This window comes from Berghia stephanieae, chromosome 4 (genome assembly GCF_034508935.2).
Source record: "Berghia stephanieae isolate SIO BIC M18660-M18661 chromosome 4, UCSD_Bste_1.3, whole genome shotgun sequence".
Taxonomy (NCBI): domain Eukaryota; kingdom Metazoa; phylum Mollusca; class Gastropoda; order Nudibranchia; family Aeolidiidae; genus Berghia; species Berghia stephanieae.
This window is the reverse complement of record NC_088363.1, coordinates 42,269,755-42,284,281: the sequence shown is the minus strand read 5'-3', so window position 1 is coordinate 42,284,281 and position 14,527 is coordinate 42,269,755. Positions and strand designations below refer to the sequence as shown.

Sequence of the window (14,527 nt, the reverse complement as noted above, 5' to 3'; positions counted from 1 at the left end):
AGATTAGAGACAGGGCGATAGCTTTTTAAGTTCTCTTTATCGAGATCAGGTTTTTTCAAAAGGGTTTGACATGAGCAACTTTGTAAATGTCTGGTACAGCACCTGACTGCAACGAATTATTAACAATACATGTAAATGGTTTAAAATTACATCAATGCATTTTTTTAAAATGGCAGTATTTAAGGGGTCTAAATCACAACTTTTAGTTGGAGACGACATAATGCAATCACATAAGTCAGCTTCAGTAATCTTTGAAAAATGTGTTAATGAATCACCATGAAACGTGTCAAATGTTGTATGGATCGATTCAGACGAGAGTTCTTTCCTGATGGTATCCGTTTTTTCTTTAAAATATGACCAAAGCGAGTTGGTAGATCTGCACGATCGATTAAAGATGGGAGAGCTGGTTGCGTCTGTTGTCCCAGTAGTTCCTTGGTCAAGGCAAAGAAGTGTCTTGAACGTCAATGACTAAATGACAAATTGCCATATTTATGGACAATAAAGATTTATTATTATTATTATTATTATTATTATTATTATTATTATAACAAATATTCCGAAAGCGAAATATATAATATACTGGGACAGACATTTGGCAAAAAATGGAAAGACGCCCATATAGGTGGATAAATAGAAGTACTGCCATGCCTCCAAGCTAGACCCCGAGCTCAACAACGCCTGCCGGATCGTAACGGGCCAGCTGAGAGCAACACCATTACCACTGGAATAGCCCCACCATCATCCGGAGGGAAACTCATGCCCAAATACAAAAATACAAACAGGAAATGGACCAGAGACACCCCCTTCATGACCACAATTGCCCCAAAAGCAGGCTCAAATCAAGGAAAAGCTTCCTCACAGTAGAGAGCCTTCACCCAGACCACTCAGCATTCTTCCGCCTGGACAAATGGGTAGAATGGGACAAGACAGCAAACGATGCCCTCCAGCCCCCAACAGAAAAGCTCCCAGCAGGCACAGACCTCAAGAGAAAAGACTGGTGGCGTTGAACAGAGCTAGAGCAAAGGTGGGAAACACCGCCACCAACCTCTTTAAATGGAAAATCTCACCGGGCACTGAAAGCCCATGCGGTCACCCCAGACAGACCATGGACCACATCCTGTCCGAATGCTCGCTGGGACCTCACTGCACCAATGCTGACCTGAGGGAATGCAACCAGACTGCCCGGGACTGGCTGACTCACTGGCGCGACAAGATATGATGAATAGAAGATGAGAAAAAAGTGGCCTCCCTGGCCATCATGAATGAATGGACAAAAAGGAAAAGGAGATTCAGCTCATGGTCTGTATAATGGCATAATCATATGAAAATGTTGCTGCTCGAAGTTCAAAGAAATAAATAATAATGTGAAATTGAATTGTTTTTTGTTTATTCATCTTAACTACGCCACTACCACATTATCTCATTCATCTGTGGTGTTTCATCCATCCTGTTTTGTTGATAAAGGGGAAACCCGAAATGTTCATTTGATCTGTTTTTGTAATTAAATTGAAGCTTACATTCAATTTCACATTATTATTTATTTAGTCATAATCATATGAAAATGAAAAACAATGATTGGACAAAGTTTTCCTGAAATCTTTGGCAAATTATAAAATGATTTTATTTTCTATGATGCATGAAAAAAATATGATTTATGATTACACACAAATGAATTTTTGAAAATTACAAGTCTCCTCATTGCATACGTACAATAATAAATATATACAACTAATTTCGTTTACAAACTGTATTTTATTTCCATAAGTTATAGATCATCAGTGCTTATTATTTCATTCGCTGAGCAAACTATCCATAGAGCCGTCTTCCTGTTTGTTTGACTCACTGACTAGGAATACATGTTCACTGTTTATATAATTATTCTAATTATAAAACTATGGTGAGAAAGAAGTTTAATCTCTATCTATGTGTAGGAAAACAGATTTGGTGGTTCGGAGACTTGTCTGAAGTTGTTTTATAATATAATATAAGCTTATGTCCTAAATTAACATGTTGATTATATCACTGTTTTATCTTGAAATATATATATATCCAAACTATGTATATTTAAGAATTTGGACCTTCACTTCAAATATGATTTCAAGGGATAATCACTTGGAAACCGGCAAGGAAATGTAATTCTAAATATATATAACAGTGCTGATGGTTTTCCACGGATCCGCAGAAATCCGCAATTTTGGGGTCGGGGGAGGAATTTCCTCCTTTTTTGGCCTTTTCCGTGATTTCCCGCTGTTCTGCTAATTTTTGCGAAATTTTCATTCACTTTTCAATTCAGCAAATCTTTTTATGAACAATCAGTGAAGTCGGGATTTTGTGTCAATAGGCTATTCGTTGCAAGGTATCGTAACTGCATATTTCTACTATTGTTATTGGAAGAATAGAAGTATCGCATTGTAAGCAAAGATAATTGTTGACTACTCTACTACATTTAGGTCTAGCCTACTTTTCTTTTTAAAGAGAGCCTGAATCAAAAGGAGAGCGCCATTTCGAAGACTGGTTTCAGTGGCTGCAGCAATATCTGACTCGTGACTCTCACAATATAATCCATTTTGTTTTCTTGTGGTGAATTTTCCTTAGGTTGTTTTACTTCCCCTTTGTGTCTTCCCCTAAAAATTTCAAAATGGATGTGAACAACATTATCTACCGTGTGCACAAGCCTGATAGCAAAGCTGCTATTAAAGTGAATCAGTTATTTGAGCGTCTGAAAACAATGTCAAATCTCTGACCAAGAACAACAAGATAAGGAAGCAGAGAATTATTGCATTGACAGGCTTTTCTCAAATTTCCCCAAGACCCGCTTAATTTTGAACTTTCATGCCTCAGCTCTGCCGATGCTGAAAGAATATGTATGTGCTTTCCAGACAGCAGAGCCAATGGTGCACAAGAAGCATGACTTCCAAATGAGCACCACTAAAAAATTCCTAGTTAGATTCATAAAGCCAGAGAAAATTGTGAACTTAAGACCCAAACAGCTTGCATCACTTGGTGTTGGCAGTGTTGCTAATAACCTTGAATTTAAAGACCTTTTCATTGGCAAAAAAACATCACTTCTTCTTAAAGACTATTGTGAGAAAAATGATTTCCTCATGAAAGTCTCCAAAGCTTACAGATTCTGTGCACCTATTGAGTAGTCTACCTCTCTGCAATAAATTTATTGAGTGTCTCTCTACCCTTGATCCCAACGTACCTTGTCATTCAGTGGTTGGAAAGTCGCTCAATGCTCTGGAGGATTATTTTCATCATTACTTCATTTAGAAGAAATGGATCTGTTGGTAGGTGAAATTAAAAATTACATTTCCCCCAATCAATGTACTGGCAGTGAGAGAGTTGATGTGTGGTGGAAAAATCAAGTGCAGTTCCCCACTCTCCAGAAATTAGCTAGAGCCTGTCTGTCCATATTTCATGGCCCACAGGTTGAGGGTTCATTCTCAAGAATGAAGGATATCATAAAGGTCAAGTCTGGCAGCATGGATGTGTCAACCTTCTCAGATACCCAGACTATAAAATATTCACTGATGTCCAGGAACACCTCATCTGTGCAATGCTTCAAAAGGCCAGACATACTGCACACAGCCATTGATTCAGCTCTGGTAAAGTCAATGACAACATCTCATGCCAGATATAGACAAGGCCTGAATAAAATCAAGGAAAAGAAGGAACGCCCTAGAACAGCAGGTCCATTCCCTGACCAGCATTGCCAAAGCAAAATCCATCTGAGAAAATGCCATCAGAAAGGCTTTTAAGAGACATCAGAGGGACTGCCCAAAAAGAGGAGGAAACAATAAATGGGCACTCTCCCCATACTCCATCTGTACACCTGTGAGACATCTGGACTGTGTGAGTATCAATGATCATTTATCCTCTGTTGCTCTAAAAATGGGGGTTAACGCAGAAAAAATGGAGCTTAAAGCAAGACATTCAAAATTTTCCTCCTTTTTCACTTTTGGTCACCATCAGCACTGATATAAAATTGAGCATTTATATAGCGCAATATCCACTAAACTTGCTCAAAGCACTTCAAGGGGTCCCTTGCCAACAGCAACACTAAACATGTAGGACAAGACATGCCACCTGTTAAGCGATTATTACAATTTTTTCGGACAGAGACAACGCTGTTAACGGCCAGGTACTCATTTTACACCTGAGTACGGTGACAGAATGTGAGTAAAGACCCTTTTCCATGGACTCAACCATGCGCCAAGCGAGCCTCGAACCCAGGACCTTCTGATCTAAAAGCGAGTGTCATACCACTAGACCTCATAGCTGCAATATAAATAAATATAAAAAGTGTCAGGATATAGGGACCAAATGATTTCTACCGACTACTTTTCTTTTTTATCTTCAATATTCATGGTCTCAGAAATATGCCCATGAAGATAAACTACCATTCCCTTAAGACAGTCTGCTCTGAAATAAACTCTCATTTAAGATGAACACTGGGTGGGGTTAATTTATTTTCCATCCAGTTTGGATGAGATAAACTTTAGATGGTGCAGCTTCACTGTATTTTTGTTTTGTTTAGCTTTTATTTTTTTTTGGTTCGAAACATTGTAAAGGAATTTCATCTGTATTCTTTCTTTACCTCTCACGTTTTTTGCTTCTATTCTTGAACACCTCTTTCTACAATTTTGTAACACTTATTGGGTCTTTTATTTACTCCTCTACAGATATGGTACAGATGCCTTCTGAAAACACCAAAACACCAATAAACCTTCATTTTTGAATGCCTAAACAACAGAGGACTGTCCCCGATACGATTGAAAAGCATTGTGTCGATAGTGACAGCTGTCATTCTACTGTCATTCCTTTATACAATGATAATGAGAGTGCAATATCCTGATGGTCACAAAATAAAAAAGGGTTTATAAGAGGCATAGTTGCTTTCCGATGGGTGCTGACTGATGTTTTAAAACAAGAATAAGGAATAGTCTTGTACTTGCACAGGAATCAGTCATCTTGCTTAATCATTCACTGGCTTTAAAGATCTGGAAGTTTTATAATTATTTTCAATATGTGGGATCAATTCTTATTCTTGTTTGGACTATTGACTGTTTAGGTTTATTTACAACAGTTTTACCTAAACTGTGATAGATGTACCAGATATGGCTTTTAATATCCGATTTTTAACATATTTTAACCCTTTATCAACTCATCACCAAAATCCATTATCACTATTCACCAGCTGAATTATGACAACTTTATTCTCCTTCACTACCACCATTAGCAGTTGATACAAATTTCATCAAGGCATGAAAGTGGAGGGGGAAGGATGAAATAAAGGCGGAGAGTGTCCTACATTCAGATCGTCCCTTCCTACAATGTTTGGTAACCAGGAATGTGCAATAAGACATGAACTGTTCTCACTCATAAAGCACAGCAATGACAGGAAAATCGGTACTCTGAACAAGTGTGAAACTCCACACAAATGTAACAATCAAAAATGAAAATGAAAGATTATAAATTTAAAATTCATACACCCAGGACCCTGCACACAGCCACACAAAACTGTTACACACCAAATCCTTCAATCCATTCACTATTTGAAGACAACACTATGAGTACTCAATGTCTTGAAATCTGTGAGAAGATAAAAAAAAAAGTATGTCAAAGAAATGATATATTCAACTGAAAAGTGTATCATAAGCATTTCAAGTAATAGAAATAACGGCACATAAAATCATACTTGAATCAAGCTTCATCATCATCATTGCCTTTTTTACCCTGGGTCAGGGTATAGGCCACAGACAAACAGTTCCATCCCTCTCTATCTTGAGTTAACTTTTCTATCTAGCTCCATGTCTTATCACTTCTCTGTATATCAGCTTCTTTAATTCTTCCTTTTGGCTTTGTCTGTTGTCCTTCATAAATTGTCATTGCAGAAACTCTTCGGTTGCCAAAACCAAAAAAAAAAAGGATTTGATTTGTCCATCTGTTTCTGTAACAATTTGAGTTTTACGGAAGGGGTGTTAACCTTCAACAACCCCCAACCTGGAGGACCAGGTGACTCAAAAAGGGGGAGTCATACACCATTAGTCGCCTTTTACAACACGCTGACGTGGAATTGGGCTATTCTTGCACCCTCTTTGTTGAGGGTGAATCAAGCTTGATGCTTCTAAACAATTAAGCATAAAAATTGGAAGACCTTGTTATAAGATTTCATAGAAAAATTAGTCATACATGGTTGCTATTGGGTTGTCAGAAATACAGATTTTTTCACTCTAAAATCACATGTACCCTTTTGTTTGTTTGTTTGTTTTTAAGGGTTTTATTGTGCTTGCACCACATTTAGGTCATATCAGCGCCAGTAAAAAGGAAGAAAATTGGATAGTGAAAAGAATCTAGATGTACAATTAAAAGGACTTGAGGAAAAAGTAAGGCAAAGGGGAATGGTTCAAATAGAGAACAGATGTAGATTCCAAGAGCACACTCTCAATGTACTTAGTTTGAGATCACCTAAATGTCTCACCCAGACACAATCACAAATTCCCACGAAAAGGAATACACTCAAATATTTACATTATACATTCAAAATAACAAATATAACAATTCATAACAGAGAGATGGTTTACAAGGAAAAAAATATCATCTCTCAAAACAATAACTATGCATTTGACTGTTTCCCTCCCGGCCAAGCACTACGGCCAGGGCCAGGGCAAAATCATATAATCTCATTCCAAGACAAAGACAGAAAACAAATTGGAAAACAAAAATAAGGGGATAAAAGACACAGTAAGTGCCACTCTGCCCACTATGGGAGGCCAGGAACCCCACACAGTACCATTTTATTTCAAAGCATAAAATTCATCATACATACTGGCCGTTCATTTCACATTTGAGAAATAGGAATTATTACTACTTAAAATGAATCAAATATCAATCTTGCTCACTAAGATAAAGAAACATTAAAACATAAAGTCTTTGTTATGACCTCCAATAAAAATATGCAATAAACAACATTAAATGAATCTCAGATTAGTCACTTTATTTGTCTACACATTGCTAAATTATCAAGGAATGAAATTAAAGAAAAATATAAAAAAACCCTCAAAAAATGAGATAATTCTGTGGGGAAAAAGAAGGTTGGCAGCTCTGGTCATATTGTACACGTAAACATTACTACTAAATCATCAAGGAATAAAATCGTAAGGAAAAATAATCTGAAAATCCAAAATAGCCTAGGAAAAAATGCAAGATGATAACTTGGTTTCAAGACCAATGAGGAATGATGGAAGAAAGGAAGAGACAAGACAATTCTTTGGTTTGATGTTTTATAATGTCAACTGTTATATTCCTGGCTGGGAAAATAGCACCTTGCTCATACTCATATGGTGTGGATTTTAAATTGTTGCAAAATTTACTTTAACTGTAGGGCATGTTACTGGAGAACATTTTGATTTATAATAAGGTATTCTAAGCAAATTTGGCCCTTGTATTAATATCATACAGCTGTAGTATGAAACTTGTTTTCATAGAAATACACTTAGGATTCTTAACAAATATCTTTATTTTCATAATGTGATATCAATATCATAAATGCCAACAAGTGATGGAATTGGCATTAGTGTTAGCTATGATAATGATTTGATATTGCAGAAGAGATGACGATGATGTTTTAATAAGGAAAAAAGTGTGATGTCAAAAAACTGATTCCAATCTCATTGGAATATACATACCTACCTTGTGTAACTGATCATCTGGTTTCAGAGTGATGGCATCTTAATTTCTAGTCTAAATATATGCTGGTGGTTAGTTAAGGTCATTCATCCTCACTGTTTTACGTCCCACAATCCAAATAATCTGCCAATACATATGCTTCTAAAATATTTCTGCCACCTTATGATTCAGTAAGTAACTTATTCATTATTAGACCTCAGAAGGACTGGTTAAATACACACTTCCAAGGAGTTTGGAACAGAAAAAGAAGAAGGTGTGAAGTCACGACCTCTCTGCCCTATTGTGATAATATTGTGGTAGCAGGACTACCAAGTTCACAAAGTCAAAATGAGGCCCTTTTTTCTTTTTTTTCCTATTTCCCTTTCACAGGACTGAAGAACGTTGATGGATTGATTGTTGACCAAACTGGCGAGTCTCATAATAGTTGGAGGATTTACAGGTCTGGCATTGATAGACCGGTAGAATTGGATTCAATAGTCCGATGTCACGTTGCCCAGCAACGGCGAGCAGCGTGGTTCTAAACAAAGAAAATTGGTACTTTTTATTCTTCATGCTGGCTAGAACTTTTCATATCTCATGTGATCAGAATGTGTAAAAGTCAAAACATGATCATATTTGAGCCAAGGTCAAAAGGTGCCAATTTTTTTTCTCAAAATAAAAGTGACATAATGGTCCATTCATGTTTCTATATGTGTAGCAAAAACCCTGTACTTCATGAATCAAAGGCCCTTTAGATAACTTTAAGGTCTAACGCAGCACAATATCGTCAACAATACCTAAAGGTTGCTGGTGTCACCTGTGACCGGTGACACCAAAATGAGACAAAAAACTCAATAACCAAATGATTTTTGTTGAGTATCAAACTTTATTTAGTAAGTTATAGACAAAAAGACACAATCAACAACAATCATAGTACAATAATATTACCAACTATTGGAGAAAATGTTGCTTTTTGGTGTCATCGGTCACAAGCAACATAGAATGCAAATATATTATTTCATAAAAATGTTTGTACATTAACAACAACAACAATATTGCATATGCTTATTACCAGCAATGTTCAGAAACTTTTGGAATAAAATGTTGGGAAATAATGTGACCAAAGCATATCTTATTTAGCGACATTGTGTCACTTGTGACATTAGACCGATGACACCATTACTTATGTCACAAGCAATACCAAATTGCAATTTCGACAATATATCATTAATTTCAGTCAAACCAGTGTAATAACCACAGTTAAATATGGAATTTAATAATATTTCAGAAACCAAAGACTTCAAAAATAGAAATATACATGGAAAATAGAGAATCTGAATGTGACTTGTGACATAAGACCGGTGACACCATTACTTATGTCACAAGCAACACCAAATCACACTTTCGTCCATAATATATCATTATTTTCAGTCAAAAAATCACAATAACCTACTCTAAAATGAAATTCAATAATATTTTAAGAAACTAAATACTTTCAAATTGGAAATATACTTAGAAATTAGTAATACCATTGTTGCTATTACTTTGGTCAAAATCGGCACTAGAACGCAATTTTGCCTCAATAAATCAAGAATAGCAACTGAACACATGTAATATAGCCTGTTTAATGTAATTCAATGACATTTCAAGTTTTGAAGAACATGAAAACAGAAATACATTAGAAACTTCAAACTTAAGTGTCATCTGTGACATTTTAACCAATGACACCAATGGTCACAAAAAGTACCAAAAGTCACACAAACACTAGATAAATATCAGCCACGGTAATGAATTCATGTAACCATACGGTAATATCCGCCCTACTGCTCAAATCTGCTAGTTTGTAGTAATTTAGTGTGTTAATAGTAAATCAAATCAAATTTCTTGACAACCCTTCTTTTATCTGGATTCGTCAAAAGCTTGAGTTTTGTCTTTTTCTTGATTAATACAACCCTGAAACATAAAAAAAATAGAATTACAAGGAAATAATTAACTGTGTCAAAATCAGTCTTATGTGAGATGTCATAATATCATATTTGTAAATAGAATAACAGCTGAAAACATAATTTTTTGGTGGCACTTTATAATATCCAATATCAAGTGTTGCTTGTGACAATGTAAAATAGCGATGACACCAAAGTTCAACTTACCTTTTCTGCCCGGAGCCAGGATGGAAAGGCAAATGAAAGTGCTGCACTTCAAAGACTGGTAAGAAGGGTGGATCAAAATTGCGAATCGCCATTTAACGAAACAAACTTCCACGTGTTCACGCATGCCGTGTTGCTTGTGACAAATGACACCAAAACCAATAAACCTCAATATCGGCACAACGGTATACATTTACTCCAAGATTTGAGTTCAGATAGTAAATCTATGCTTTTTTCTCATAATAAACATTTTATAGACATTAAACATGAGCTTTAAAGTTTCGTGTCGAGTCTTAGAATTGTGCTGTGTTTGATGACACCAAAGGTCACAAGCAACACCAACTTTTTAAGAACTCTTTATGAAACTTAATCAGATATGTAATATACTGCAATTGCGTTTCAAAGTAAATTTTGACTTTATACTATTAGTCAAACTTCAATCACGTGAGCTAAAACATCACATTTAATTTCTACATGATTTCTAAAAAGGTGATGCGTTGACCTCGTTCTAAGCACATGCCAAACAGCATTCAAATTTCACTTTCAAGTTGTTTATTTCATATTCTGTTGAACAGAGTATGTTGAGCTACCTCATTTTATCTCTTCTTCATATTATCAATTGATTACAAGCATTAACCCAATGAAAACAGCCCATAATTAAGTAAAAATCAAATTTTCTTAACACTGGTATCAGGCGGGCACCTTTTGACCTTGGCTCATTTATAATGTTTTACTCATCTGGATACACTTTTATGCTCGTCGGAGAAATATTTCATGCGTCCGCCATTGTTTCGATAGTTACTATACTAAGTTACTATGCGTCATTAGAGCAGGTATTGACTATAAAGCAAGTTTCCATGCTACTTTACTTCCCTTCAAATACCCTAATGACAAATTAATGATTCGGTTTTCAGAAATGATCTATGAACACTTTAAAAGAGAACAGTGAAAATGAGACAACTAATACCAAATATAAAATCTGAAAGTCATGATGTAAAAACTCTGGCAGAAGTGACTGGTAGCACTACTTACTTGCATTTGATACACGTGTAGAATACAGTCTGTCCTTCATCAGCCGATCGTGTTTGTCTTGTCGTGTAGGTCATGATATCATGGTTACACCTGGGGCACTGACGCTCAACCTGTCATGACATGAAACAAAAAACATGCTGGGGTGAAATGTCAGAGTATTTAATATGACAGGCCCAATATCAGTCTATCCTGAGATTGTGAGTGTTATGCTCTAATACAAATTTAAAAAATAAAAAAGCTATCCTCACCAGCTGAGATACAAGACATCGATTATCAGGTAAAAAAAAAAATCACATCCACATTTGGAACTGGTTTATAGCCATTTTACTCATTCTATACTGTCAATATATTCCAATTCAGCATGCCAGAAATTTACATGACAAATTTACCAATTTCTGATCATCACAGATGTCAATGTTATATTAATGTATTTATCTATTTCACTTACTTTTCTCCAAATGGATATAAGCTAGAAAAACTAGTGATAAAAATGGAAAGCAATACAAACCGTTGGACCAATTAACTCTTCATCTGATTTTTCTTCATATATATCTACTTGTGTTTTTTCAGTTTTCTTCTCTGTAAATTGAATGGTGAATTCTTCCATGGACGATTCATATTCTGTAAGGCACCAGAAACACACATAAACACATTATAATATAAATAATTTTAACAAATATAATCATGTCAGAGCTGCCCCAAGAGAATTCTATATTTTTTCTTCAATAATATATACACGGACTCATCCAAGTTTGATGTTTTTGGTCATCGATTCTATTCTCAGCACTCTGATCATCCTGACTTAATACTGTTTTGAGGCGGCAGGTCACAAATGCAAGCTTGGCAGGATATTAGTCCTAGGTAGTCCTTCAGAGTTTATCTCGGTATCTACAGCGTGAAACGGACAAGAGAAATTTCTGGCTATCCTTTGGATAGGACACTAGTCTATCACAAATTACTTTCTGCCAAATCTAACAGACTCAGCTACCCGTTCACTGCTGGGTGGACAGGGGGGGGGTCAGATAAAATCTCGACTGCACCCAGGATCGATCTTGGTCCCTTTGCATGTGAAGCGAGTGCTCTACCAACTGAGCTATCAGGACCCTCTTGACAGCAAAGTAAATTTCACTATTTATAATCAAACTTAATGAAAAATGCTCTTTTATGCAGTTTTCATCAACTTTCTATTTTATCCTACAAAATTCCATAATCGCAATATCAATCTAATCTGTAGGAATACCGGAATTGATACGGTTATAGCCATACACAAACATATTCCACCTATTATCTGTCATCAAATCGTAATTGTGTGATCTGATATTTCTTTTTAAAAAATTTTTTAAAATATTGTTCTCAAAATTATATTTCAACAACAAACCTTTGACACTACGTTTAAATTGACATCTTTGACAGCAAACAACATCAGACAGTCGTGAAATCAAAGGCAAGATTGATCCACACCATGGACAAAACTCCAGGTCTGTCACAACAGGTGCTGGCATGTTGGAACTTTCTGCTTGAATTGACATCTCTGGCCTTTTAAAAGAAAATAAAAGGAAAAATATACAAAATGATCATTGTTCACATGAGCTGTGAAATATCAATAGGGCTCAATTGCTGATGCCTATGAGTTATGAAATACCACCAACGATTCAAGTTGCCAAATGCAGTAGAGTCAGAGTCAAAGAGTCAATCCTCTCACGGCCTGCTGGCACTTGAGGTGATGCAAGGGATCTTCACCTGGTCCTGTCCGCAGCTATTCTTGGGACCATCTCAAGGGATAGACCTCTCTGCTTTAGGTCCCTAACTACAGTACGTCTCCAAGTCTCCTTGGGGCAGCCTCACTTCTACTTTGGGTGACCATCGCAGAGCCCTCCTTATCAGTGTTTCAGCAGGTCTGCGACAGACATGCCCCAACGATTGCCATCTTCTCCTTTTAATAAGAGTCACCAAATACAGTAAATCCATACGACTCATGAACTTTATTTTTGGCCTTTTACTGTTTTGATCTCTTTTTACAAATCTAGATGGCTAAATTTGGTATCATTTTAAAGGACAAAAAACAAAGAAACAAAAACAAACAAGCTTGTAAAACAGTGTATTTCATTCTGTATCTGTATCTGTATGGTTGGCGCTGAAGAAACCAATGGTCTGGTTGTATTTCAGGCGCGGGCCCATGTCAGTCAGGCCTTGAAATCGTTTAGGTGTGGTGCCATGATGACCAGTTCATCCAGCCCATTCCACTCCGAGATAGTTCTAATGAAGAAAGAATTTCTGTAGTTTTGTGTTCTTGTCTGTGGGATTTTGAAGCAGTTCGAATTGTTTGTGGCGTATCTCTCAATGGGGGTTTCGGTTATGTGGTTGGCAAAAGTGAGTGCTCGGATTTTTCTTTTGTTTGGTCGTGGCGTGAAAAAGGAGTCTGCCTTTATTGATGGTATTTGATGTGTTATAATCTTGAACATGAATGACAGACATTCTTAATTCCTGATTGTATTTCTCAGAAAGCAGATGAAATTAGGTATAAGAATTTTTTAAATTAAGGATACATTTTAACTTTATTTGTTACATCAAAAGGAAATTAATTGAAGACTCTCTCTGCCAAATTTTATTGAAATTGATAAACTTGCAAACTATTTTATTTTTTTTCAGGAAAATTTCATATCTTTTTCAATTTTCACTTAGCCATAAATTTTTATATTTAACAACTTAACAGTAGACCGGTCTGGTCCTTCAGAGCCATTCGGCGCGTGGAGCTGGAGATTATCCGGGTTTCTATAGTGTGTAACAGACAATAACAATTGCTTACTATCCTTTAGATATAGGGCACTAGTCTATCGCAAAGTACTTTCCACCAAATCTAACACTCAGCTGCACATTCATTGCTGTGTGGACAGAGAGGTCAGAAAAAAATCTCGACTGCACCTGGGATCGATCTCAGTCCCTTTGCGTGTGAAGCGAGTGCTCTAGGGACCCCCGATAATTTATATGAAAATAAAGAGTATTTTCTGACCTTTAAAAATAATAGGGCAGGGTGTTCCAAATTTAGACACGCGGAGAGAGTTGAAGTTGAGGAAGCGGTTAGATACGTTGAGAGAGAATAGATAGAGGATTTAAGATGCTTTGATTTAGAGTTTGACAATTTTGGTAAAGTGAAAGTGAAAGTGGAAGTGCCTAACCAAACTTAGCGAGCGAACCCTTTCGTACAGTATGTTGTTGCGTTATATCGTCCATCATTTATATCATCAAGTATTAAAGTGACTCTTGTATCAATTATTAAATAATATAATCAAAATTAATTTTTACCTGATAAATCTAAATTAAATGTTAGATCAGAATTTTTTACAGTACAAGGTGATAACAACGAGGAGTCTGCTGCTGTGGTGGGCATTGGACAATACTAAGTACTAAGTACTAAGTAGTTATCAAATAATGGGTGTTATTCAGTATTAAAACTAAATTTGATTTCTATTATCACTTTTGTTTTTCATTTCATATTGTTGTACCTCAGTTTTTTCCTCCTCTTTTATAAAGATAGGTTTAAAATGTGTTGAATCAGAATAATCACAATATAACTTTATGTGATTGTTCATGCCTAGTAGATATAACTTTATCTTATCGAATATTGGTATATATCCATCATTGCCCATCTCCATTTCCTTGGGCTAGTCAAATTACTC

The 14,527-nt window shown here is 36.1% G+C and overlaps 1 protein-coding gene across 5 annotated transcripts; it reads right to left on the bottom strand.

Annotated features, from left to right (window-relative positions):
- Positions 1 to 1,596: 1,596 nt before the first annotated feature.
- LOC144970606 (DNA-directed RNA polymerase I subunit RPA12-like) lies at positions 1,597 to 14,518 on the bottom strand. Of its 5 annotated transcripts, none has more exons than XM_078910407.1 (5): positions 14,354 to 14,518; positions 12,229 to 12,386; positions 11,359 to 11,471; positions 10,851 to 10,960; positions 1,597 to 5,595 (listed from the first exon to the last, which is right to left on the bottom strand). In XM_078910407.1, exons 2-5 carry the CDS (start codon positions 12,377 to 12,379, stop codon positions 5,571 to 5,573), a joined length of 399 nt encoding a protein of 132 aa, XP_078766533.1. In that variant the 5' UTR covers positions 12,380 to 12,386; positions 14,354 to 14,518; the 3' UTR covers positions 1,597 to 5,570. The 5 variants fall into 5 exon arrangements, with proteins under 5 accessions (XP_078766533.1, XP_078766532.1, XP_078766530.1 ...); XM_078910406.1 differs by lacking the exon at positions 14,354 to 14,518 and adding an exon at positions 14,154 to 14,246; XM_078910404.1 differs by lacking the exon at positions 14,354 to 14,518 and adding an exon at positions 13,861 to 13,999 and having other exon boundaries at positions 4,542 to 7,815.
- Positions 14,519 to 14,527: the final 9 nt, after the last annotated feature.

Excerpts from the sequence above, each read along its gene's own strand:
- LOC144970606 (XM_078910405.1), bottom strand. The coding sequence starts at position 12,379 with ATGTCAATTCAAGCAGAAAGTTCCAACATGCCAGCACCTGTTGTGACA. Across the intron at positions 11,472-12,228 it reads ATTTAAACGTAGTGTCAAAG|AATATGAATCGTCCATGGAA; the intron begins GTTTGTTGTTGA and ends GGTGCCTTACAG. Across the intron at positions 10,961-11,358 it reads AAGAGTTAATTGGTCCAACG|GTTGAGCGTCAGTGCCCCAG; the intron begins GTTTGTATTGCT and ends ATGTCATGACAG.